The sequence below is a fragment of the Schistocerca nitens genome, chromosome 3 (assembly GCF_023898315.1).
Source record: "Schistocerca nitens isolate TAMUIC-IGC-003100 chromosome 3, iqSchNite1.1, whole genome shotgun sequence".
NCBI lineage: Eukaryota > Metazoa > Arthropoda > Insecta > Orthoptera > Acrididae > Schistocerca > Schistocerca nitens.
This window is the reverse complement of record NC_064616.1, coordinates 690850568-690878469: the sequence shown is the minus strand read 5'-3', so window position 1 is coordinate 690878469 and position 27902 is coordinate 690850568. Positions and strand designations below refer to the sequence as shown.

The window sequence follows — 27902 nt, the reverse complement described above, 5'->3', positions numbered from 1 at the left end:
CTAGTTAAGGGCCTGCAACCAACCTGTCTGCGTGCTAGACACACTGGACCTACACCTGGAGTTACGGCCTGGGGTGCGATTTCTTATAACAGCAGGAGCACTCTCGTGGTTATCCCACGCACATGGTCTGAAAATTCTTAAGTCAGTCTGCTGATTCGACCTGTTGTGCTGCCATTCATGATCATCATTCCAGGGGGCGTTTTCCAACAGGATAACGCTCGCCCACATGCCTCTGTTATAATCCAACATGCTCTACAGAGTGTCGAAATATTGCCTTGGCCTACTCGATCACCAGATCTGTCTCCAGGCGAGAAGATATGGGACATCACAGGACGAGAACTCCAGCGTCATCCACAGGCAGCATTAACCGTCCCTGTACTTACTGACCAAGTCCAACAGGCATGGAACTCCATCCAACAAACTGACTTCTGGCACCTGTACAGCACAATGCATGCACGTTTTCATGCTTATATTCAACATTCTGGTGCTTACAACGGTTGTTGGTGTAGCAGCATTTCATATTTGCAATTGGTTATCTCGTATTTGCATTAACCTGTTATCTTATAATGTTGATCACGTAAGTGTGTTACCTGGACAAATGCATTCCCGAAAGTTCATTACTCTGCATTAATTATTTTTTGGTGTTGCGTTTTTTTGCATCAGTGTACATTGCGTACCCCTCCATAGCTGAGTGGTCAGTGTGGCTGACTGACATGCAAGGTCCTGGATTCGATTGCCGGTACTGTCACGGCTTTTTCCTTGGTGGGAGGACTTTTTGGTGTGCTCTCACCTTGTGAGGCCAACTGAGGAGCTACTCGAAGGATTAGTAGCGATTCCGAGGCCAAAAAAACGACAAAGACAAGGAGACTGATGTGCTGACCACATGCCCCTCTACGTCGTATCCGATGACGCCATTGGACGGTAGGTGGGGCCTGATTGGCTCACTCGAGCCACAATGCGAAACTTTACCTTTTTTCAATATACATTGTGGACAATTAAGCACTATCGTCAAAATGGAGTCATTCCATTTTCCGCCATCAACTCTTAATGTGATGGCTATGACTAAACCATGATCTTAACGCATATGTCATGTTGTACTGCCACATGCCGTCATTATTTCGTTATTTTGTACGTGTCCCCTGATAACTCGTGCGTGGTTTTACGTGGTTGTCAGAGTATTTTGTCCCGGTCCAGTAATAACTACCTCGTATTCAGCCATTTTTGTCACCTGTTTCAGTGTTTTTTTACCCTGTTCAATTGTGTGAGTTTCATTATTACTGTATTTGTGGGTCTTTTATCAAAATATACGTATTTGAGTCTGTAACCGTCTCTTGTTTAAGTAGAATTCGTCCTTAATTTATCATGACGCCTTACGTAACCCACTGGTATTATCAAGACAAGTTCGAATGATACTTGTAGTAGGGGATGAACTCGGTGCATTAGGCATGGACAAGGCGGTGGGTATGGTAGTGGGTGCTCGTTTCCAAACCATAAGACTGGTAACGCTATTTCAACTTTTCGCGTGTTGGGTACTGACCTGTTGTGTCCAGGTCATACATACCCAATACATTCATGAGACATAATCATTCTTTACCTCGTGTTTGCACAACGACATACACCAGTAATGCTGTTCGCCATGCATCATCCTTCACTCACAGCTTTCGACAGGCCAGAGCTAGCTGTTGCAGCACAGAGTGGGGTACTTTCGACATTGTGTCCTGACGCTGCGAAACGAGGAGGCTTTGGACAGTCCAGCAGATGCTGACGACGTCACCTACCTGCTCGAAATAGTGGAGGGTATCTGCATCGTTTTCTAACTCCATTACAGCGAAAAATCAGTCACATCGGCTACCGAAAGGGCTAAACTTATCACCAGCAGTCACCGTTTTCAGAAGATACCACTCTTTGCAGTTGCTGCAGAAACAACAGCCTAGATGAATCAGCAGCGTATCGTCACTGCCCAGCTTACACAATCTGCAGTGATTCAATTCCTTAGTAGGGAAACGCATTTAGTGTCTCTATCACTAAAGAAGGGTTTGAGTCGCTCATCTTCAGCAGAGCTCTGCAGGCGCGTCCCCAAACCGCGAGGTATTCGCTGGGCTCCTTGTGCGAGAGAAAGTGTGAATAAACTTCGCATAGTGCGTCGGAAGTAGCCGATGACGATAGACATTGCTGCATCTAGTGACGCAGTCTACTGCGTGGTTTGGGTAGGTCGCGATGATGCAGTGTGTGCAGTCTCGATGTGCTTTCTTTACTCCTAGCACTGCGTTGTGATGTAGCAGACCAGAATGTTTCCTTAGCCGCGTGGAATGGGCCACGCGCCTGTTGAGTTGCATTCGACGACTGCTCGCCATGTGAGACCGGACCACACTGATAGTATGTGACAGGGAACAACTGCCATTCATGCGACTTTGCGACGGAGACACAGTGCACTAACCCCTAGGTGGAGCGTCTGTCATCAGTACTATCTCCGATACGCAGCAGCGATCGCCATAGCTATGTTCGACGTCCACCATGTGTGCTGAAGCAATTCGTCATCAATTTTCTATTGCATGTTACTGACTGTTTATATGCTAATTTTACTTCATAGCTTTTTCTCATTCAGAGTGGTCCTTCGGACAGCTCGTGAGCCACGTTGGTAATCTGTTGATTATTCTTCTTGTTTTCTAGATTTGTTTATGATTTCGCGTATTGTTTTATTCACTGTAACTTATGCTGTTCAATAAATTCTGTCGCCACGACAGTTCAGCTCCTCTAATGTGATATGTGTGTTGTGATGCACATGTATCTGTTTAATGTAAATGAATTTGATGACTACTTATAGAAGTTGGTGTTGAGTTCTTGTTGATGGTGAAGGGAGCTAGTGGAACTCAATTCCTTTCCTAAAGCCCCGGGGTGACCCCCAAGCTCAACGTCTCCATCTCAAGGTGTTGACCACCACCGACAGTGCCAAATGTCTTTATTTCGTGAGACAATGGAGAGAAGTTCGGAGTTTCAATCCCGACAATGGAGCACAAATTGGTAACTGTGAACTGTAAATCACGTACTCTTACTTCTCTTTCTGCAATTTTGCCCTGACTGCGGTAGCAACGCGCATTAGTGTGGTAGGTGTAAGCGGCTGCGTACCTGGGGCTCGAGTCCGAGCAGCACCTCCAGTGAGTGCCGGTGTCGGCGGCGCGGCCGGCGGGGCCGCGAGGTGCCGCCGCGGCGCATCGCCTCGCAGTACCGCACGAAGTCCAGGTCGATGTGGTAGCCGTACGGGCAGCAGTCGCACTTCCGGTACCGGCTGCGGCCCCGGGACTCTGCAACACACCACACGCGCTTGTGAACACGAGCGGTAGTCAAAACTACCAACACTCAACAAAGTCAAGCCTTCTTCCACCACAATTTTAAGATTGTTGGCCGATATTATAGTCTCTTTTAAACTCCTACTATCCTGCCCTGTCCCTTCTTTTTCCCTTTTCTTCCCTTATTTTCACTTGATTTTCAGTTATACTTGTTATACTGTAGGTGAAATGATTACCCGCCAGGGTAGCCGAGAGCGCCGGCACGGTAACTCAGCGTGTTCGGTCAGAGGGCTAGCTGCCCTCTGTAATAAAAAAAAACTGAGTTAATGGATCAACGACGAACTGAAACGAGTGTCCTGCGACGTACGCACCGAGTAGATACAACGAACGAAAACGAACAAAATGAGACTAGAAAAAAAAAGAGCGCTAACGCGCTACTTCCTGGACTCTGGTAGGCGCGCCGGCCCCGGATCGAATCCGCCCGGCGGATTAACGACGATGACCGGTGTGCCGGCCAGCCTGGATGTGATTTTTAGGCGGTTTTCCACATCCTCCTAGGTGAGTACCGGGCTGGTCCCCACGTTCCGCCTCAGGTACACAACCGACAGACATCTGAAACACATTCACACTATTTCACGATTTACACAGACAGCTGGGGGTACAGTGCTTCCGTTCCGGGGGGTATGGGGTGGCGGCAGGAAGGGCATCCGGCCACCCCTTAAAATTAACCATGCCAATTCCGTAATTGACCCTGCGCACAATGCGGGATAAAGGCTGTAGCAAAAGCAAAGCAAAAAGCACTGTAGGTGAGATGATTGTCATTATAAGGGTTCGATAGCGTACTCTCAGGTATTATTATTATCATATTAGACACACACTAAATAAAATCGCTGGCCGCGGTGGTCTCGCGGTTCTAGGCGCGCAGTCCGGAGCCGTGAGACTGCTACGGTCGCGGGTTCGAATCCTGCCTCGGGCATGGATGTGTGTGATATCCTTAGGTTAGTAAGGTTTAAGTAGTTCTAAGTTCTAGGAGACTGATGACCACAGCTGTTAAGTCCCATAGTGCTCAGAGCCATTTGAACCATTTTTAAATAAAATCCCACTCAGCTGAGAAAACTAAGAAAAAGTGTTAGGAGCGATACAGCTCATAGCCAAAAACAGTGGATATACACCCGTATGGTACACATACTCAACAACAAAATTACAGCACAATTAAGAAAAATGAAAATAAGCGGAGGACATAAGTACTACAAAACTTCACAGCCAATACATACAAACACACAGAAGAAAAACATTTATGAATAAAAAAATCGTACATATTAACGTACACACACAAGTCAACACATAAGAAAGCAAATATACTGAATAAACGGGGGTCACACATAGCGTACAGAACAAGAAACACACTTCTGTCAGATATACGCACACAAATAGAAAAACCAAAGAAATATTAAGGAGCTGGGCACAGGGTGGTCAGAAACAGTCTGAAAAGCTTGTGAGGGTGTTGTAGGGTAGGTTGTACTGAGAAATAATTGTTACGAAAAAAATTCTATACGTTGCGCCGTTTCCGAGTTAATTAGAATTGAAGTTAGCCGATCAGGCTGCTGTGCGCAAATTCAAGCGGTCCGCCAGAGAAGGTTTCCCCAAACGTGTTCTTCGTTTGGTTTCCTAAAACCGAACAAGAGAGCGATAAAAAAAAGGACATAGGACGGTATTAAGGATCGAACCCAAGCCAAAGGTTGAGCAGTTTCGTGCGCTATTACCAACGCCATGAGAGCAATTGACACTAATTGTATCGGCGGGCCACATGAATTAGCGCGCTCAGCGGCCTGATTGGCTAACTTCAGTGGTAGTTAACTCGGAAGCGCCGCGACGTATCGAATTTTTTTCTTTACTATTATTTATCAGTACAGCCTACCCTGAGACACCTTGACAAGTTTTTCAGACTGTTTCTGATCACCCAGTATACCAGTTAGAGGTGAAGATCGTAAAGCAGCGTACCTGAGGATGACAAGCAGAAATTTGAAAACAAGATGCTAAGAACACAGAAGAATCAGGCAGTAAACAAACAGCCATTCTTCCTTTGCTGAACACTTATAAAACATGGGCAAGAACCACAGACAAATAATCGCAACAGAAAACTCCTTACATTAGAAGAAAATTTTCACACACAAAGAGCACTTGCAATGAACAAGAAAGTAATAAATTAATATGAGTAACAGCTCACTGATCATGTTAGCTAAAAAACAACAAGTCGAGATGTAGAACGTAACAAGATTAAATAATAACCTGTTCAATCTCCGAGCCACTCCAATAAAATAAAATTGCGATTCCCTCCATCCATTTTCCGTTCTTTTGCTCAGAGCATACCTGACCAGAGCCAATAACACATCTATATCTACATCTACATTTATACTCCGCAAGCCACCCAATGGTGTGTGGCGGAGGGCACTTTACGTGCCACTGTCATTACCTCCCTTTCCGGTTCCAGACGCGTATGGTTCGCTGGAAGAATGATTGCCAGAAAGCCTCCGTGCGCGCTCGAATCTCTCGAATTTTACATTCGTGACCTCCTCGGGAGGTATAAGTAGGGGCAAGTAATATATTCGATACCTCATCCAGAAACGCACCCCTCGAAACCTGGACAGCAAGCTACACCGCGATGCAGAGCGCCTCTCTTGCAGAGTCTGCCACTGGAGTTTGCTAAACATCTCCGTAACGCTATCACGCTTACCAAATAACCCTGTGACGAAACGCGCCGCTCTTCTTTGGATCTTCTCTATCTCCTCCCTCAACCAGACCTGGTACGGATCCCACACTGATGAGCAATACTCATTATAGGTCGAACGAGTGTTGTAAGCCACCTCCTTTGTTGATGGACTACATTTTCTAAGGACTCTCCCAATGAATTTCAACCTGGTACCCGCCTTACCAACAATTAATTTTATATGATCATTCCACTTCAAATCGTTCCGCACGCATACTCCCAGATATTTTACAGAAGTAACTGCTACCAGTGTTTGTTCCGCTAACATATAATCATACAATAAAGGATCCTTCTTTCTATGTATTCGCCATACGCTACATTTGTAAAATTGCGCAGGTCGCACCAGTGTTTAAGAAAGGTAGTAGGAGTAATCCATCGAACTACAGACCTATATCATTGACGTCGGTATGCAGTAGGGTTTTGGAGCATATATTGTATTCAAACATTATGGATCACCTCGAAGGGAACGATCTATTGATACGTAATCAGCATGGTTTCAGAAAACATCGTTCTTGTGCAACGCAGCTAGCTCTTTATTCGCACGAAGTAATGGCCGCTACCGACAGGGGATCTCAAGTTGATTCCGTATTTATAGATTTCCGGAAAGCTTTTGACACCGTTCCTCACAAGCGACTTCTAATCAAGCTGTGGGCCTATGGGGTATCGTCTCAGTTGTGCGACTGGATTCGTGATTTCCTGTCAGGAAGGTCGCAGTTCGTAGTAATAGACGGCAAATCATCGAGTAAAATTGAAGTTATATGAGGTGTTCCCCACGGAAGCGTCCTGGGACCTCTGCTGTTCCTGATCTACACTCCTGGAAATTGAAATAAGAACACCGTGAATTCATTGTCCCAGGAAGGGGAAACTTTATTGACACATTCCTGGGGTCAGATACATCACATGATTACACTGACAGAGCCACAGACACATAGACACAGGCAACAGAGCATGCACAATGTCGGCACTAGTACAGTGTATACCCACCTTTCGCAGCAATGCAGGCTGCTATTCTCCCATGGAGACGATCGTAGAGATGCTGGATGTAGTCCAGTGGAACGGCTTGCCATGCCATTTCCACCTGGCGCCTCAGTTGGACCAGCGTTCGTGCTGGACGTGCAGACCGCGTGAGACGACGCTTCATCCAGTCCCAAACATGCTCAATGGGGGACAGATCCGGAGATCTTGCTGGCCAGGGTAGTTGACTTACACCTTCTAGAGCACGTTGGGTGGCATGGGATACATGCGGACGTGCATTGTCCTGTTGGAACAGCAAGTTCCCTTGCCGGTCTAGGAATGGTAGAACGATGGGTTCGATGACGGTTTGGATGTACCGTGCACTATTCAGTGTCCCCTCGACGATCACCAGTGGTGTACGGCCAGTGTAGGAGATCGCTCCCCACACCATGATGCCGGGTGTTGGCCCTGTGTGCCTCGGTCGTATGCAGTCCTGATTGTGGCGCTCACCTGCACGGCGCCAAACACGCATACGACCATCATTGGCACCAAGGCAGAAGCGACTCTCATCGCTGAAGACGACACGTCTCCATTCGTCCCTCCATTCACGCCTGTCGCGACACCACTGGAGGCGGGCTGCATGATGTTGGGGCGTGAGCGGAAGACGGCCTAACGGTGTGCGGGACCGTAGCCCAGCTTCATGGAGACGGTTGCGAATGGTCCTCGCCGATACCCCAGGAGCAACAGTGTCCCTAATTTGCTGGGAAGTGGCGGTGCGGTCCCCTACGGCACTGCGTAGGATCCTACGGTCTTGGCGTGCATCCGTGCGTCGCTACGGTCCGGTCCCAGGTCGACGGGCACGTGCACCTTCCGCCGACCACTGGCGACAACATCGATGTACTGTGGAGACCTCACGCCCCACGTGTTGAGCAGTTCGGCGGTACGTCCACCCGGCCTCCCGCATGCCCACTATACGCCCTCGCTCAAAGTCCGTCAACTGCACATACGGTTCACGTCCACGCTGTCGCGGCATGCTACCAGTGTTAAAGACTGCGATGGAGCTCCGTATGCCACGGCAAACTGGCTGACACTGACGGCGGCGGTGCACAAATGCTGCGCAGCTAGCGCCATTCGACGGCCAACACCGCGGTTCCTGGTGTGTCCGCTGTGCCGTGCGTGTGATCATTGCTTGTACAGCCCTCTCGCAGTGTCCGGAGCAAGTATGGTGGGTCTGACACACCGGTGTCAATGTGTTCTTTTTTCCATTTCCAGGAGTGTATATAAATGACCTGGGTGACAATCTGAGCAGTTCTCGTAGGTTGTTCGCAGATGATGCTGTAATTTACCGCCTAGTAAGGTCATCCGAAGACCAGTCTCAGTTGCAAAGCGATTTAGAAAAGATTGCTGTATGGTGTGGCAGTGGCAGTTGACGCTAAATAACGAAAACTGTGAGGTGGTCCACATGAGTTCCAAAAGAAATCCGTTGGAATTCGATTACTCGATAAATAGTACAGTTCTCAAGGCTGTCAATTCAACTAAGTACCTCGGTGTTAAAATTATGAACAACTTCAGTTGGAAAGACCACATAGATAATATTGTGGGGAAGGCGAGCCAAAGGTTGCGTTTCATTGGCAGGACACTTAGAAGATGCAACAAGTCCACTAAAGAGACAGCTTACACTACACTCGTTCGTCCTCTGTTGGAATATTGCTGCGAGGTGTGGGATCCTTGCCAGGTGGGATTGACGGAGGACATCGAAAGGGTGTAAAAAAGGGCAGCTCGTTTTGTATTATCACGTAATAGGGGAGAGAGAGAGTGGCAGGTATGATACGCTAGTTGGGATGGAAGTCATTAAAGCAAAGACGTTTTTCGTAGCGGCGAGATCTATTTACGAAATTTCAGTCACCAACTTTCTCTTCCGAATGCGAAAATATTTTGTTGAGCCCAACCTACATAAGTAGGAATGATCATCAAAATAAAATAAGAGAAATCAGAGCTCGAACAGAAAGGTTTAGGTGTTTGTTTTTCCCGCGCGATGTTCGGGAGTGGAATGGTAGTGAGATAGTATGATTGTGGTTCGATGAACCCTCTGCCAAGCACTTAAATGTGAATTGCAGGGTAATCATGTAGATGTAGATGTCTATGTTAAGGGTCAGTTGCTACTTCCTGCACCAAGTGCCTATCCGCTGCAGATCTTCCTGCATTTCGCTACAATTTTCTAATGCTGCAACTTCTCTGTATACTACAGCATCATCCGCGAAAAGCCGCATGGAACTTCAGACACTATCTACTAGGTCATTTATGTATATTGTAAAAAGCAATGGCCCCATAACACTCCCCTGTGACACGCCAGAGGTTACTTTAACGTCTGTAGACGTCTCTCCATTGAGAATAACATGCTGTGTTCTGTTTGCTAAAAACTCTTCAATCCAGCCACACAGCTGGTCTGATATTCCGTAGGCTCTTATTTTATCAGGCGACAGTGCGGAACTGTATCGAACGCCTTCCGGAAGTCAAGGAAAATAGCATCTACCTGGGAGCCTGTATCTAATATTTTCTGGGTCTCATGAACAAATAAAGCGAGTTGGGTCTCACACGATCGCCGTTTCCGGAATCCATGTTGATTCCTACAGATTAGATTCTGGGTTTCCAGAAACGACTTGATACGTGAGCAAAAAACATGTTCTAAAATTCTACAACAGTTCGACGTCAGAGATATAGGTCTATAGTTTTGCGCACCTGCTCGACGACCCTTCTTAAAGACTGGGACTACCTGTGCTCTTTTCCAATAATTTGGAAACTTCCGTTCCTCTAGAGACTTGCGGTACACGGCTGTTAGAAGGGGGACAAGTTATTTCGCGTACTCTGTGTAGAATCGAATTGGTATCCCGTCAGGTCCAGTGGACTTTCCTCTGTTGAGTGACTCCAGTTGCTTTTCTATTCCTTGGACACTTATTTCAATGTCAGCCATTTTTTCGTTTGTGCGAGGATTTAGAGAAGGAACTGCAGTGCGGTCTTCCTCTGTAAAACAGCTTTGGAAAAAGGTGTTTAGTATTTCAGCTTTACGCGTGTCATCCTCTGTTTCAATGCCATCATCATCCCGGAGTATCTGGATATGCTGTTTCGAGCCACTTACCGATTTAACGTGAGACCAGAACTTCCTAGGAGTTTCTGTCAAGTCGGTACATGGAATTTTACTTTCGAATTCACTGAACGCTTCACGCACAGCCCTCCTTACGCTAACTTTGACATCGTTTAGCTTCTGTTTGTCTGAGAGGTTTTGGCTGCGTTTAAACTTGCAGTGAAGCTCTCTTTACTTTCGCAGTAGTTTCCTAACTTTATTGTTGAACCACTGTGGGTTTATCCCGTCCCTCACAGTTTTACTCGGCACGTACCTGTCTAAAACGCATTTTACGATTGCCTTGAACTTTTTCCATAAACACTCAACATTGTCAGTGTCGAAACAGAAATTTTCCTTTTGATCTGTTAGGTAGTCTGAAATCTGCCTTCTATTACTCTTGCTAAACAGATAAACCTTCCTCTCTTTTTTTATATTCCTGTTTACTTCCATATTCAGGGATGCTGCAACGGCCTTATCATCACTGATTCCCTGTTCTGCACTTACAGAGTCGAAAAGTTCGGGTCTGTTTGTTATCAGTAGGTCCAAGATGTTATCTCCACGAGTCGGTTCTCTGTTTAATTGCTCGAGGTAATTTTCGGATAGTGCACTCAGTATTTCACTCGATGCTCTGTCCCTACCACCCGTCCTAAACATCTGAGCGTCCCAGTCTATATCTGGTAAATTGAAATCTCCACCTAAGACTATAACATGCTGAGAAAATTTATGTGAAATGTATTCCAAATTTTCTCTCAGTTGTCTGTCACTAATGCTGCTGAGTCGAGAGGTCGGTAAAAGGAGCCAATTATTAACCTAGCTCGGTTGTTGAGTGTAACCTCCACCCATAATAATTCACAGGAACTATCCACTTCTACTTCACTACAGGATAAACTACTACTAACAGCGACGAACACTCCACCACCGGTTGCATGCAATCTATCCTTTCTAAACACAGTCTGTGCCTTTGTAAAAATTTCGGCAGAATTTATCTCTGGCTTCAGCCAGCTTTCCGTACCTATAACGATTTCAGCTTGGGTGCTTTCTATCAGCGCTTGAAGTTCCGGTACTTTACCAATGCAGCTTCGACAGTTTACAATTACAATACCGATTGCTGCTTGGTCCCCGCATGTCCTGACTTTGCCCCGCACCCTTTGAGGCTGTTGCCCTTTCTGTACTTGCCCAAGGCCATCTAACCTAAAAAAACCACCCAGTCCACGCCACACAACCCCTGCTACCCGTATAGCCACCTGCTGCGTGTAGTGGACTCCTGACCTATCCAGCGTAACCCGAAACCCCACCACCCTATGGCGCAAGTCGAGGAATCTGCAGCCCACACGGTCGCAGAACCGTCTCAGCCTCTGATTCAGACCCTCCACTCGGCTCTGTACCAAAGGTCCGCAGTCAGTCCTGTTGACGATGCTGCAGATGGTGAGCTCTGCTTTCATCCCACTAGCGAGACTGACAGTCTTTACCAAATCAGATAGCCGTCGGAAGCCAGAGAGGATTTCCTCCGATCCATAGCGACACACATCATTGGTGCCGACATGAGCGACCACCTGCAGATGGGTGCACCCTGTGCTCTTCATGGCATCCGGAAGGACCCTTTCCACATCTGGAATGACTCCCCCCGGTATGCACACGGAGCGCACATTGGTTTTCTTCCCCTCTCCTGCTGCCATATACCTAAGGGGCCCCATTACTCGCCTGACGTTGGAGCTCCCAACTACCAGTAAGCCCACCCTCTGCTACTGCCCGGATCTTGCAGACTGAGGGGCAACTTCTGGAACAGGATCAGTATCAGCCGGAGACAGAGCCTGAATTATTGCAGCACAACTGGACTTCTTTGCTGGTAGTGCTGACACACATCTACATAACAAAGAAACGAATAACAACATGCGAACAGACACGACCACACAAACAAAAGACTTCTACAAACGCACAGCTAGAAATGGCAACGCTGAAAACAGTAAAAATACACTACCAACACAAGTTTTAAAAAAATCGCACTGTGAAAGGAGAGTGCTTAAGTGAAATATTCTCGCAAACGCCGAAATCGGATATCCTGATGTAAGCACGAAAACGAGGTACAGTTCCAGAAAAAATCCTATGTGATAAAAAGATTCCTACAAATCGTAAGTACGACGGGCGTTCAATAAGTGATGAAGCACATTTTTTCTCGGTCAATTTCGGTTGAAAAAATGCGGAATTTGTTGTGGTACATCGTGGAATATTTCGGCTTCAGCCCCTATAGTTTCATGAAGTTCCTATAGGTAGCGGCACTATACGTAGGCTTCAAAATGGCGTTTGTAACGGAGCTGTGCAGAGAGCTGTCCTTGAGTTTCTTTTGGCGGAAAACTAGAGCATCAGAGATATTCATAGGCGCTTGCAGAAAGTGCACGGAGACCTTGCAGCGAACAAAAGCATGGTGAGTCGTTGATCAAGGTGCCTGTCATAATCGCTGCAAGATCGCTCAAACCTGTCCAATCTCCCTCGTGCTGGCCGACCGCGCACAGTTGGGACTTTTTCAATGTTGGAACGGGCGGACACTCTCACTCGCGGTGTTCGACGGATCACAATCAAACACCTCGCTGCACAACTGGACTTCTTTGCTGGTAGTGCTGACACACCCGTCGAAAAGTTGGGGTACTCAAAGGTGAGTGCCCGCTGGTTTCCTCATCGCCTAACAGAAGACCTTAAAGAGCAACGGACTATCTGCGTTACGTGGCAACTGTTTTTCGAACATCTTCACAGGTGATGCAACATGTGTTCATCACTCCGAACCATAAACAAAACGGCAATCCATAGCGTGGCACCACACCACCTCTCCTCCGAGGTAAAAGTACAAAACCGCTCCGTCAGCCGGTAAAGTCATGGCGCTGTCTTCTGGGACCCTGAAGGGATTATTGCATTTGATGCCCTCCCTCAAGTCTGAAGTGTATTGTGCTACCCTCAGGAAACTGAAGGAAAGACTTCAGCGAGTTCGTTGGCACAAAAATGGAAACGTACTGTTCCTTCTCCGTGATGACGCGAGACCTCACACAAATCTGCACATCCGGGAGCATCTCACAAAACTTCATTTTACTGTTCTTCTTCAGCCGTCCTACAGCCTAGATCTCGCTCCTTCCATATGTTTGGCACATTGAAGGGTGTACTCCTCAGGAAGCTGTACGTAGATGATGGGGAGATAATTGATACGGCAAGACGTTGGTACCGACGTCGACCTGTGGAGTGGTAAAATACGGGTATACAGGTCCTCCTGGTTAGGTGGCATTAGGCTGTCGCATTGAACAGAAATTACGTTGAAAAATATTGTTTTGTAGCCAAAAGAGCGGGGAAAGTCTGGTATATTGGAATCCTAAATAAAACCAACCGGCTTTCAGAGAAAAATGTGTTGCAATACTTACTGAACGTCCGCGTAGAATCAAACAGCAGTTTAACTATCCCAAAATTGCGTTCCGAAATTTTTTTCTTACTTAACAAAAGAGAATAACGAAAAAACTGTAATATAGTTATATATCTGCATATATATATATATATATATATATATATATATATATATATATATATATATATATATATGCTATAGCCTAAATACGTATTCCAGTCCACTGAGGATAAATGGAAAGAAGCGAAACGCGTATGACGTAAAAGAAAGGCATTTTATATAGTTTCATGAACGGATCACATCTCCAAGAAGTATTATTATTATTATTATTATTACTAATAAAGTTATTAATTCTTGAAATCATGCACAAAATGTATGTTTACCTACTCTGTAAAATGTTAAGTGATCTCATCCAGAGGTTCTAGCCCAGTCAGGATAAACAGTTGGAATAACTGCAAATACACTTCCCGGATTTGCCACCACGTCTTGCAGCAGTGACAGCAGCAACTACCACATCCTGAAGATGTCGATCAGTTGAATCGATAAAATATTGTGGGATTTACACAATACGATCCGGCGGCAAACCCGAGAAATGTATTGTCAACAGATCCGTCGGGAAAGCCTGAAAAGTCACAGCTGAATAATTAATTAAATAAGCTTCTTTTTGGTCTGAGTTGCGCGTGGATGTGATACGGATGGAGGGGGAAGCTATTTCAAAAATCTGAGTATAAAGAAGCTCTATTAAGTTGCAGATGCATTGAGAGAGTGAATCCTTCATCCTACATCTCACTTACTCTTTGTTTTGCGGGGAATGCAAACCAAACACTTCGTTTTATTGGCAGAACTCTTGGAAGACGCAACAGCTGTACTAAAGAGACTGCCTCACTACGCTTGTCCGTCCTCTGCCAGAGTACTGCTATGCACTATGGGATCTTTAGCAGATAGGATTGGTGGAGGACATCGAAAAAGTCCAAAAAAGGGTAGCACGTTTTGTATTATCGCGAAAAAGGTCAGAGAGTGTCACGGATATTATAAGCGAGATGGGGTGCCAATCATTGAAACAAACGCGTTTTTCATTGCGGAGAGATGTTTTCTCGAAATTTCAATCACCAGATTTCTCCTCTGAATGAGAAAATATTTCATCGTCTCCCATGTGCATAGGGTGAAATGATCATCGTAACAAAATAAGAAACAAGAGAGCTCAGAGCTTGTACGGAGAGATTTGTGTGTTCATTTTTACCAGGGGATTTAGAGATTGGACCGGTAGAAAAATAGACTGATGATAGTTTAAAGACACCTCTGCCAGGCACTTAAGTGCGAGTTCCACAGTAGTCATGTAGACGTAGATGTAGAATTGTCTACCATCTAATTTTGTTACGCTGGGTGAGCGCTATACAATCCACCACGTCCCACTCTGATGTAATTAAATCGACATGTCCATTCTTTTGGTATTGTCACATTATTTATCATGATATATACGCTCTTGTTTCGATTTTTGTACACGAAAATCTTCAAAAAGCTGTGTATAACGTCGAAGCGTCATTGTGACCTCATCAGACACACAATATACAGTACCTCTCGGATTTTCGCAGAGTTCCTGAATCACACCAAGGATGCTGAGATCCCTATCACATACTTTTTTCTTATTTCTTTGAGTTAATGTTTGCGAAGATGTTTGCTCGAAAGTTCGAAGGAAAGAATGGTAACATCTTCGGTGTGTAGCGTATGTTCCGATTGAAGAAAGTGATTGTGGGAGATGATATACGGTGTAAATGGCTGATATTACAGCTCAAAAGTGGCTGTCTTGTGAACCACATTAGTGTTTGCAACTGTTTTGACATTGTCGTCAATTTTCGAGATTTATGCGATACTCTATTAGTTGCTTGAAATGCTAGACAGAATTTCTAATAAACCTGGCACATTTTTATGAAAGATAGATTCTCGTTACAAAAAATTAGGTGACTGTGATTCGCGAATGATTCTAAATTGCTAAAATTCGCTTGTGCTACATTAAACTGTAAAAAGTGCTTCATTTTTAAAGATTCAGCCGCATAAAAAGAAAATTAAAGACGTTTTTATGAAGTGTCAATGTGCAGTCGGCCAGAGAAATATACTCTTTAATAAGCTATAATGAATAAGACGTGTTCACTTGATGCCTATTGCAGTTGCAATTAAATGTGCATTAGACATTGTTACATTTATGAGTATCATTTTGGAGACAGCTGCAAACTACTTCTACCAATAAACGCATGTAACCGTGAAGCTGAAAGTAAGTTAAAAACCCGGAAGTTGTCCAGTTTGGAACAGTGTGTCCTACGCTCCTTGTTAACCCCCTTACCTAGACTTATGGGAAAACTACTATTGAAGGTTGGCACCGAAACATAGCGTAACGAGGCGTGCTCCACTACTCATAGATGAAGGTAATGTTCAAAACGATAAAAAAGGCTGAGAGTTATCACGGCTAGATATACGAAATTGGATTTATAGTGTGACAAGTGCCCACGCAACGACCAAGCCACATGCATCAGTATTATGAGGGAATGCTGAAACGTAATGACTTCGAATTTTTTATTCTGTTCTTAATATCGGTTGAGGTATTACATGTCACGCATATTAGTCGGTCGACTTCTTGCTTAGCTGACGCATGTTGCAATCCTCTGCCACTAGAAGGCTCCGAATTGTAAAGTGTAACAAGAGGATGTGTTGTATAATCGAATTTCTGACCGCAGGGAACTTTTGTCCACACATGAAGCACGACGATGCCAGACCACACGACCGCTGCGACATCTGCAATAATCCGAAGCCATAGGATCATTGTCGTTGGTAATCCTCCGTACAGTCCCGACATGGCCCCTTGCGATTTTCATCTGTTTCAGAAACTTAAAGAACACCTTCGAGGACTTCAATCTGATAGTGATGAAACGGTGCAAGCAGAGGTACGTTAGTGGCTGCGTCAACAACGTCAAACGTTTAACAGTGACAGTATCAACAAACTGGTCTCTCGTTGGGAGAAATGCGTCCGCCGCCAGGGTGACTATGTTGAGAAATAAATACATAGACATGAAGAATAAAGACGCAAAATATTAATAAAGTTTATTTTATTTAAAACGCTTTAAGAGTTTCCACATAAAAATTCGGAGGCTTTACTTTTCAGCGCGCCCTCGTACGTGTAACTAACGAATTAGTGATATTTAATTGTTGAAGATGAGTTTTACTTTAAATACTATTCCACAAAATTTCAAAACCGCAAAATAAAATCAGTTTCTGCTTTCAAATTGTCATAACCAACAGGTGGCAACATCTATTTCCGATCTGAGTACTAGCCTTGGCATAAGACACAATAGAACTTTAAATTAATTATTTTCTATATCCTTGATACTGTTCAAGTGTCATAATGTTCTTTCCATATCAAAAAGTCTGCAAGAATACGTCTGCAGTGCAAAAAATGTGCAATGTTTATGTCAAGTATCGCAATTTTATTTCCCACATACACACATATTCGTCTAATTTAGTTCCTAAAAGATGATTGTCAACGCTAAATGAAGTACTCCAATGTTATTCTCATGCCTAAACAGGCGTAAATAACATGATGAACTACCAATTGACATTAGAGGTTGGGCTTATTGATCAATGTCGTAAAACTAACCTGACTAGGTTTATAATTGCAGAAAATTCTATCCTAAGCTGGCAAAGAAAAAAAAAAAAAAAATAAAAACGCAGTCTCGTTTACTGGAAAAATGTAATTAATTAGGCCTACTCTCGATGCAAGTCACAATACACCCTCAAATTCAACATTTCCATATCTAAATAGTTCTCAGACACCATTATAGGAGTGACAGTGACAATGTATAATGTTATACAGTAGAGAAATATAATCGATGATATTGATTACAAAGTATTGCTTCTCTTACAAAGGACTCTGGCCTATTAAATGTTATGTACAATAAGAACTTCTGACGAAGGTTGCAATGTTTACCAGTGACAAGGCTCTCTAAATGTTAACAGACTGTATTTCCAACAACAGCTGTTAAAATGACACCTTTAAACACAGACACAAAACATTGCCAAAACACAAACCAATAGACAAAACACAATATTACGAAAGAAGGAAGGAAGAAGGTGTTTTGATACTTCATTGCGATATAGCTCTTAAGTTGCGTATTTTTGCGTAATGCACAACGAGAACTTCTCTTATGTTTGTACACATATCACAATCAAAGTCGATCAGAGAATTAAAACATTTCCAAAGACGATGGTCACTTACAGACCTCTACGAAAATTTCAGCAAAGTATAATAGTATTATTTCTCGATATATAAGTAAGATGTCGCACACTTTACAAGCTCTGTAGACCCTCAAATTAAATATATCTATATATCATTGTCTGTATTATATATTAACATACACACAGCTGGCTTAATGACGCTACTTAAATGTATTATATGTTAGTAGTTCGATCTTTCTACAATTACTTAATGCATCTAAATACTAGCAAAAGCACACACATGTTCACTAATGCAGGTCTAACTTACAGCTTAAAATTCTCCAAGAATTACCAATGTTACTCTTACGTCTAAAACTCGTCTCTAAAACCGAAAGTTCGATATTCTTGCAACACTTTGCTAGAAAAAAGGACTTCCAAATAAAATATTTCCACAGCTAAATAACCTGTATTAATGACTAAAATACATGCAGCTCACTTATTTTCAATAAATATACAGGATGTCCCAGCTATCTTGTCCACCCAAAATATCTCTGGAACAATAACAGCTATTGGAATACGACTTTCATCGGTATCAATGTAGGGCTGGGGCCCATGAATGTACATATTTGGAAACATTCTAAAACGAAAGCATACGTGTTTTTTAACACAAACTTATGTTTTTTTGAATGGACCTCCTATATTTTTTCTTCAGCAATCCATAGCATGACAAAGCACATACACAATGGCGTTGATTGCATCGCAATATTCCCATTACATCCCGAGATATTAAGACGCGAAGTTGACGCTTGAAACACCCGACGTGCGCTACTAGCGCACGTCCTGAGGCTCAGGCGTGAACCCCATGCTGCCCGTAATCGCGATGTGATTGACATGCGTAATCACACTTCCATACTTATCAAGAGGTCCGAAACGAATAATACGGTCTGCAGCCATCCTGCATTAACGTCGTACATTCCAGCAGGTATTTATCCCATAGGCTAGGTGTGACGCGGTTCTGTAACATATCTGTGTACCGCAACGTTAGTCACAAAGTTAACTTCGCTTATCGTTAATCCGTTACTAAAAAGGTAATGCCGTTCAACGTTAAAACTTTACTTTACTGTAGATCTAGCGCAAGTGTCAGTTAATCATTCACTCGTAATAGTAAAATTCATGTCCGCAGCTCGTGGTCGTGCGGTAGCGTTCTCGCTTCCCACGCCCGGGTTCCCGGATCCGATTCCCGGCGGGGTCAGGGATTTTCTCTGCCTCGTGATGACTGGGTGTTGTGTGATGTCCTTAGGTTAATTAGGTTTAAGTAGTTCTAAGTTCTATGGGACTGATGACCATAGATGTTAAGTCCCATAGTGCTCAGAGCCATTTGAACCATTTGAAGTAAAATTCATGTTGATGGTTTTAGTGAAACGAGCAAAAGGACTAAAAGTTTTACCGTTGTTTAGGTAAAAATGTTTTGATTTGGGAAGTTCAGGTAGGACATAGAAGTTGAATGTAAACATGTTTAACCAATTAGTTTTATTATCACATAATTATCAATGTTATGTTTATCTAATGCGTTAAATGACAAATTGTTGCAAACGAATGTTTCTTAACATTACTGGGTAAAATGGCCCTTTGTAGAAACTTCCACTGTGATACCAGCACTACATACTAAACATAGCGTTCACATCTCATGCTCAAAGTGATGCCCATTGGCTTGCATACATAGGGTCACTCTGCGGATGAAGGATGCCCTACTTCGTGCTACTGTTCCCTCTTTGATGGCTGTAAAAGCATCAATAATGCGTTGCTTCATGTCCTCTGGTGTTGTTGGTTCATGTTGGTCAACAGCATCCTTCACTGATCCCCAAAGAAAATAATCCAGCGGTGTAAGGTCCGGAGACCGGGCAGGCCACCTAACTGGGCCACCTCGTCCAATCCACCTACCAGGGAACTTACGGTTCAGAAGTCGTCGTGCTCGTAAGGCGTTATGTGCAGGGCATCCGTCATGCTGATACCACATGACCATTCTCCGGTTCAGAGGTACGGTGTCCAAGAGAACAGGAAGATTGTGTCGTATAAATCTGGAGTACTGTCTGCCATTTTGGATGCCATTTATAAATAAAGGTCCGATAATGGTATCTCCAATAATCCCACACCAAACATTAACTTTCCACAGACGTTGATACTCTACCTGACGGAGCCATTTTGGATTGTCTGCGGATCAATAATGCATATTCCTCATATAGACAATTCCTTTGTTGGAATGAGAGTTGATGGCAGCAGACCGTATTATTCGTTTCGGACCTCTTGATAAGAATGGAAGTGTGATTACGCATGTCAATCACATCGCGATTACGGGCAACATGGGGTTCACGCCTGAGCCTCAGGACGTGCGCTAGTAGCGCATGTCGGGTGTTTCAAGCGTCAACTTCGCGTCTTAATATCTCGGGATGTAATGGGAATATTGCGATGCAATCAACGCCATTGTGTATGTGCTTTGTCATGCTATGGATTGCTGAAGAAAAAATATAGGAGGTCCATTTAAAAAAACATAAGTTTGTGTTAAAAAACACGTATGCTTTCGTTTTAGAATGTTTCCAAATATGTACGTTCATGGGCCCCAGCCCTACATTGATACCGGTGAAAGTCGTTTTCCAATAGCTGTTACTGTTCCAGAGATATTTTGGGTGGACAAGATAGCTGGGACACCCTGTATAATAAACCTCCATAACCTGTAACCTGTAACCTGTTTCATTATCAGTGGTCAATGGAGATCACTGGATTGGTCAATGATGGTCAGTACACAACGGACCTTCGAATTAAATACCTATGGGCCTAAATTTTCTACATACATCAAAAAAAATTTTACATCACCACGGTTCTCATAACTCCTGAAGACAGACGTTGACTGTGGATATTTTACCGCAGACACAGTCCCTTTGACTGTTCAGAGATGCCACTAAACCTCCTCAAAGTTGTACACGAGCAGCGCCTATTACATGGACGGGGTCCGACAGCCGATCAGTTCCAATCATTCCACCAGGAAGGGGGGTACACGGGTCGTGTTGTCTGTAGTTCAACCATGCCTAGACGGTCAATACCGCGGTTCGATCGCGTCCGCATTGTTACTTTGTGCCAGGAAGGGCTCTCAACAAGGGAAGTGCCCAGGCGTCTCTGAGTGAACCAAAGCGATATTATTCGGACATGGAGGAGATACAGACAGACAGGAACTGTCGATGACATGCCTTGTTCAGGCCGCCCTAGGGCTACTACTGCAGTGGATGACCGCTACCTACAGATTATGGCTCCGAGGAACCCTGAACCCTGATAGCAACGCCACCATGTTGAATAACGCTTTTCGTGCAGCCACAGGACGCCGTGTTACGACTCAAACTGTGCACAATAGGCTGCATGAGGCGCAACTTAACTCCCGACGTCCATGGCGAGGTCCATCTTTGCAACCACGACACCATGCAGCGCGGTACAGATGGGCCCAACAACATGCCGAGCGGACAGCTCAGGATTGGCATCACTTTCTCTTAACCGACGAGTGTCGCGTTTGCCTTCAACCAGACAATCGTCGGAGACTTGTTTGGAGGCAACAACCTAGTCAGGCTGAACGCCTTAGACACACTGTCCAGCGAGTGTAGCAAAGTGGAGGTTCCCTTCTGTTTTGGGGTGGCATTATGTGGGGCCGACATACGCCGCTGGTGGTCATGGAAGGCTGTACGATACTTGAATGCCATGCTCCGACCGATAGTGCAACCATATCGGCAGCATATTGGTGAGGCATGGACGACAATTCGAGCCCCCATCGTGCACAACTGTGAATGACTTCTACAGGATAACGACATCGCTCGACTAGAGTGGCCAGCATGTTCTCCAGACATTAACTCTATCGAACATGTCTGGGATAGACTGAAAAAGCCTGTCTATGAACGAAGTGACGCACCAACCACTCTGAGGGATCTACGCCGAATCGCCGTTGAGGAGTGGGACAATCTGGACCAACAGTGCCTTGATGAACTTGTGGATAGTATGCCACGACGAATACAGGCCTGCATCAATGCGAGAGGACGTGCTACTGGGTACTAGGAGGTACCAGTGTGTACAGCAATCTGGACCAACACCTCTGAATGTCTCGCAATATGGTGGTACAACATGCAATGTGTGGTTTTCAAGAGCAATGAAAAGGGCGGAAATGATGTTTACGTTGATCTCTATTCCAATTTTCTGTACAAGTTCCGGAACCCTCTGGACCGAGGTGATGCAAAACTTTTTTTGATATGTGTATATAAGCGGAAGTGGATTTTATTGATCACTGGCCATCATTGACCAAAGCACGTCATTGACCAATCCATTGATCATCACTGATCACTGATCATAACTAACCACTGGCCATCAGTGACCAATCAGTGATCATCACTGGTGGCTGATCATGAAACATGTTACTCGTTATGGGTTACAGGGCACAGGTTATGGGTTACATGTTATGGATTATTGGTTACAGTTAATCACCAGAAGCTGACAGTGCTAGTAGCTATCAGCCCAGTAGCTAACACCTTCCTCCCTCGATATATTTTCTCTCTCTGTAATGCCTTCTTTAATGAGGCTACAGCATATAATATATAATACAGCGGAAATACAGTTTCCACTGTGCAACAGTGCAAGATGATAACGTTTTGTACCATGCTAATTGTAGGCATTTTGTTGACATTGCTATGCTAAATGCTTTGCAATCTGTGTGGTGAACTGCTTTTTGCGATGTTGTGATTGTTTATTTTGTTAATTCGTGGTGTACTTGAGGCTATAAGTTAGATCTACAGTAGCACTTTACGTAAATATTGTCAGTAAGTTACCTCTGTGTATTTTGATAAGCTATACAGGTAACTCAGCTGCGAAAATATTTAATTTGGAGGTTCATTGTGGTTGCAAAGTGTGTGAAATCTTACATATCGAGAAATAATTCAATTTAATTTTGCTTAAACTTTTTTGAAGGGCTGTAATTATATGTGTGCATGTGTGGTTGTACTCGATAAATGATAAATAATTTTATCAAAGAGTTAACTTTCGAGATATCGACTCAGTATTGTTGCACCATCTTCTTTGGAGGCGCTTCAACTCTGTCATCGTCTTTGTTTGTGTTATGTGGTAAACATAAAACAAGTTCTCGTTGTGTATTACGAAAAAAATATGTACTTTAAGAGCTAACTCGTAATAAAATCGTCAAAACATCTTTTTCCTTCTTAGTATGGTGTTTGTTCAGTATGTTTGTCTTTTCGCTGTGTGTGTGTGTGTGTGTGTGTGTGTGTGTGTGTGTGTGTGTGTGTGTGTGCGCTATCGCGTTTTTTTGTTAGATGTTGTTGTTATTTAGTAGTTGCTTATAAGAAATAAAATCTAGAAACTTTTGGACAGGCTTGGAATTGTAGTTCCCATTTGCAACGATCATCAAAAGATGTTACTGTACATAACATCTAGTAGTCCCGAGTCATTTGTGAGAAAAAGCAATAATTGTTAATCAGTACAGTCAAAACTCGATATAACGAATCTCATGGGACCACGAAAATTAAATTGTTGTACAAGGGTTATTGTAATAAAGAGGTTTTGTTATCGTGGCTCAGAGCAAGGAGCCATGTTTTCGTGGCTTAGAAGTACATTACTGTAGTACTTTTCTGATGAAAAATAACATTAAAAGACAAATAATGAAACACATATTGTTCACTTCATTTATTAATACTGTACCTGTAGAATATGTTACTTTTGTGTACAGAAACATTCAGTTATTTTCCTTTGTTTCTTTTCTCTTAAAGATTCTCTTGTGAATATTGTCTTTATCTCCTCTAACGCAATCAGTTGCTGCGCTGAAACACTCGGGATTGAAGATGCTGCTTGCTGAATGGTTCAAATGGCTCTGAGCACTATGGGTCTTAACTTCTGAGGTCATCAGGCCCCTAGAACTTAGAACTACTTAAACCTAACTAACCTAAGGACATCACACACATCCATACCCGAGGCAGGATTCGAACCTGCGACCGTAGCGGTCGCGCGGTTCCAGACTGTAGCGCCTAGAACCGCTCGGCCACTCTGGCCGGCTCTTGCTGAATGGTTTCCAACTGACCTATTAGCTCCATCAGAGGAGGGGAATTCTCACATCACTGTTATCGGCCGGCCGTTGGTGGCCGAGCGGTTCTGGCGCTACAGTCTGGAACCGCGCGACCGCTACGGTCGCAGGTTCGAATCCTGCCTGGGGCATGGATGTGTGTGTTGTCCTTAGGTTAGTTAGGTTTAAGTAGTTCTAAGTTCTAGGGGACTTATGACCTCAGCAGTTGAGTCCCATAGTGCTCAGAGCCATTTTGAACTGTTATCGTCAGAAACTCCAACAGGCGAATTACTCTTTTACTCCTCGATGATAGATTCTTCGGTATGTGCTTCAAATACCAACGCCTCATCATCCACTGACAAGTATTCAACTACTGAAGCATCTTTGGTTTTACCAGTAACTGCTGAATAAAACTCCAGATCACTTTGAACATTGTAAGGGATCCGTGATCCCATGAACATAGATATTAGTATCCGACACCCAGGTCGATAGCAGACAGAAGTCGATTGTCGAGCACTGCAGGAGGCAGTGAGACGTGTGTCGAGAGAGTAGTAGTACTGGAGAGACGGGCAAGAATGGTGGTCGAGTGAGTAGTAAACGGCAAATTCACCGTAGTATGACAAATGAGCGCGTCCCCCTGATCGTCGTGGCGTTGACCCTCACCAATACCGATTATTACCGTGATATGAAACCAAAAGTGACAAGTGCCAAATTACGTGTTTTGCGTCAACCGCGTCGGCCAGCAACAACCATGGATTGCAGTGAGGATTGTTGTGAATGTTAACCATCATCATTGCGTGTGACGAAGTACTTAAAATCAGCAACCAATAAAGGATATAACGGTACTTAAACGTGTAAGGCGAAGGTAGCAACTGCCTCAGAATTTGTGTGTTAGTGGAGATACATATCCGTTTGTACATCGCAACCTTTATGGTCTTTAATAATAGACAACCTTTAAATCATTAACTATTCCGTCTTAGAACAGCCGCACTCGGTTGAAATACCCCCGAAACCACAGCAGAAAAACCGATAGCCTTTCATCCATTAAGCACACGGTCATATATAATCATAATAATTAACTGTTTGGCGGCTTCGGTAAATCACGTAAAACCCAATAAAGGACCATAACGGGGGTGTTTCAACATCATTCTGCGTTATTTCATCCACCACAACATTCTCACCGACATCTTCACTTTCGGGAATTCTTGCACTTTTCCAGCAGTTCTCAACCACATTCGGCTGCACCCTGCTCCAGGAACTAGCAATCATGTCACATTGAAACTGTAGGGATTGCTCACCTTTCTTTCTATGTTTGCGATCACATGTTGAACTAAATGTGAACGCTATTTTGTCGTAAAGTTCTTAATTATCCGCATATCTAGTGGCTGAAGAACCGAAGTGCAGTTCGGGGGGAAGTAGCATAGTTCAACGTTTTTCAACGCTGGCATGTTGTTATGCGGACTAGAATGATCCACCTGCAATGCAAATTTCTTATTCTTCATTGATGTCTCTTTATCATGAGAAAGCAGCCACTCACTAAAAATAATAGACGTCATCCATGTTTTTCGATATGCCTTGTAACTGACTGCAATAAAAGAAATTACGTTTTACAATACGACTCTAGAAAAACGTTACAGATGAAGATATACTGTACTGAATTAACTTATAAATGTATGTACCCTCTTTCCTGGTAATCTTCTTAAATTAGAATCGCCAAGCAACTTAGCGAAATCTAAGGCTCTTTGACATATCAACGGACCATTAATTAGTACACTCTGCGCACGCATCTCATTAAACCGCCGCAGTGTAGCACTGACCACATCGTCAGCAGCAGCCGTCTTCATTCTTTTTCTTGAAGGGTTAAATTTCCCACCTACAATACTTTCTTCAATTTCTTTTCGTTTTTTTAAGGAATGTAGCTAACGTTGATAGTGCAAGTGCATACTTCCTCGCCACGTCTACTTGTTTCATTCCGTTATCATTGTCTTTGAAAACCTCCATTTTTGTCTCCAACCTTACTTGTTTCCGAGTTCCAGCCATTGTCCAAATCTTAGCGAAGTCCAAAGCGTTTACATCAACTAAAAACATTCATAGATAGCAAAAATCACGGAGATAAGCTGCGTAGGAGCCCAACAAAACACTTTTGTCTGCTACTGAAGCTCAACAATGGACATACTAAACACTCGTTGAAACAAAGGAGCTCTTTGACCCTTGCCGCTCAGCACAGCTCGCCTGCGGCTGTACTCTATTATCTTTACCGCTAAAATAAATACAGTACCATAGTACGTAGCGAAGCTTCGGGAAATAAAGCGAGGAAAGTGTAGTAGCTAAATAAACAATACCTACCACTATAGTGAGCTTCTTAGAAGTAAGAAATATTAAATTCCTCGAAATTTTTATTCGCTATAACGAGATGTTGCTAAATTTACTTCATTGTTGTAATGAGGGGTAATTAACATAGTATATATAGAAAATCAGCCGGGGCCATATAAAATTATCACTGTATCCGGGTTTATCGTTGTATTGGCAATCGTTATACGGAGGTTTGACTGTATCTTCAATTACATTTTTGAAGTATATAACATTTGTAGTATATATATTCTTTGTCTCACCTAAAATGGTGGTGTAGTATATATATATTCTTTGTCTCATCTAAAATGGTGCTGGAGAACTGTTCAGATGTAGAAATAGTTAATTTTGGAGTGTATTGTGACTTGCATCAAGAGTATGCCTAATTAATTACGTTCTTCCAATATATCAGATTGTCTATTTGTTTGTACATTTTTCTTATTAGTGTAGTATTTTAGCTAAAATTTATTTTCAGCAGTTACAAGCCTGGCCAGTATAATTTTATAGCATCGGTCATTTAGGCCTAAGTTCTAATGTCATATGTTAACTTGTTATGTTATTTTCAACTATTTAGGCGTGGAAATAGCACTGCAGTACTTACTTAAGTGTTGACAATTGTGTTTTAGGCACTAATGTGACGAATATACGTTCAGGTGGAAAATAACATTGCAATACTTGGTGCAAACTTTTCACTTTTTTGCGTTGCAGGCGTATTTACATAGACCTATAAGACTTAGAAATAACTTTGTGACAGATGACAAGCATCAGAGGTGTGTAATATAATCAATTTGAGGCACTGTTGTGTCTTACACTATGGCACACGTACCAAAGTTTGAACGTTTTAGCAGTGCAGCCATTTGTTGACGTAGACAAACAACATGAGCACGCAAGCAGGGATTCATTTTAATTCACTTTTCAAACCTTTGTAGACTAGTAATTAAAGTAAAACTAACGTTTCACAACTATGTATTACTAATTTGTTAATTACATTGGATAAGAATATTTGGATATTTTTAACTGGTTATGGAGAGTATGTTATGTGTTCATTCTAATACTCTGTAGTGAAGCATTTACAGAAATTTATCATTGTGACTGGCGAGCCAGTTTTGTGGAATAGTATTTAAACTAAAATTAATGTTTGACTACTATGAATTACTAGTTTGTTAATTACGTTGGATACGAAAGTGTTGGTACTTAACCTTTATGGAGAGTATGCTATGTATTCATTCTAATATTCTATAGAGAAGCTTTCAATTAAATTTATCAGTGTGACTGGTGAGCCAACTCATAAACGATTTTTTGAAGTCAGTAACGAAAACATAATTGTCAACACTTTCATTATTGTATGCAGTTCAGATACTTTTTTAACTCTGTGACTTATTTTTTGATTATCAAGAGGAGAATAGTATCTTTGTCAATTTATATGACCTTGTCATTTTCATGCATCACTTTAATACTATGCTGTGGTTGTCTGGCGAGGAAGAAGAAGACAGGGGTGGGGGAATTGGGTATGGCTTGCTTTTTTTTTTAAAAAAAAATTATAACACTGGTACACTTCGACTGTTTCCACCACTTAGGATTTTGATTGGGAGTTTCATTTTATTACCATGCTGTGATTGGCTGTAGTGGGAGAGGTGGGGAAGAGGAAGAGGAGGACGAGTTGGGTGGAGGAGGGGGAGGGAGAGGGAGAGGAGAGGGGATGGGGTCTGCCTTGATGACATCATTGTCCCTGCATATAGGCA

General features: G+C 43.3%; 1 protein-coding gene across 1 annotated transcript in view; it reads right to left on the bottom strand.

The window, feature by feature from the left end:
* LOC126248649 (KN motif and ankyrin repeat domain-containing protein 3) overlaps nt 1-27902 on the bottom strand; it is a 395607-nt gene that overhangs the window by 195065 nt on the left and 172640 nt on the right. The window contains exon 3 of the mRNA XM_049949838.1: nt 3127-3302. Coding sequence (XP_049805795.1) covers nt 3127-3302 — 176 coding nt within the window. The remainder of the gene's footprint in view (nt 1-3126; nt 3303-27902) is intronic.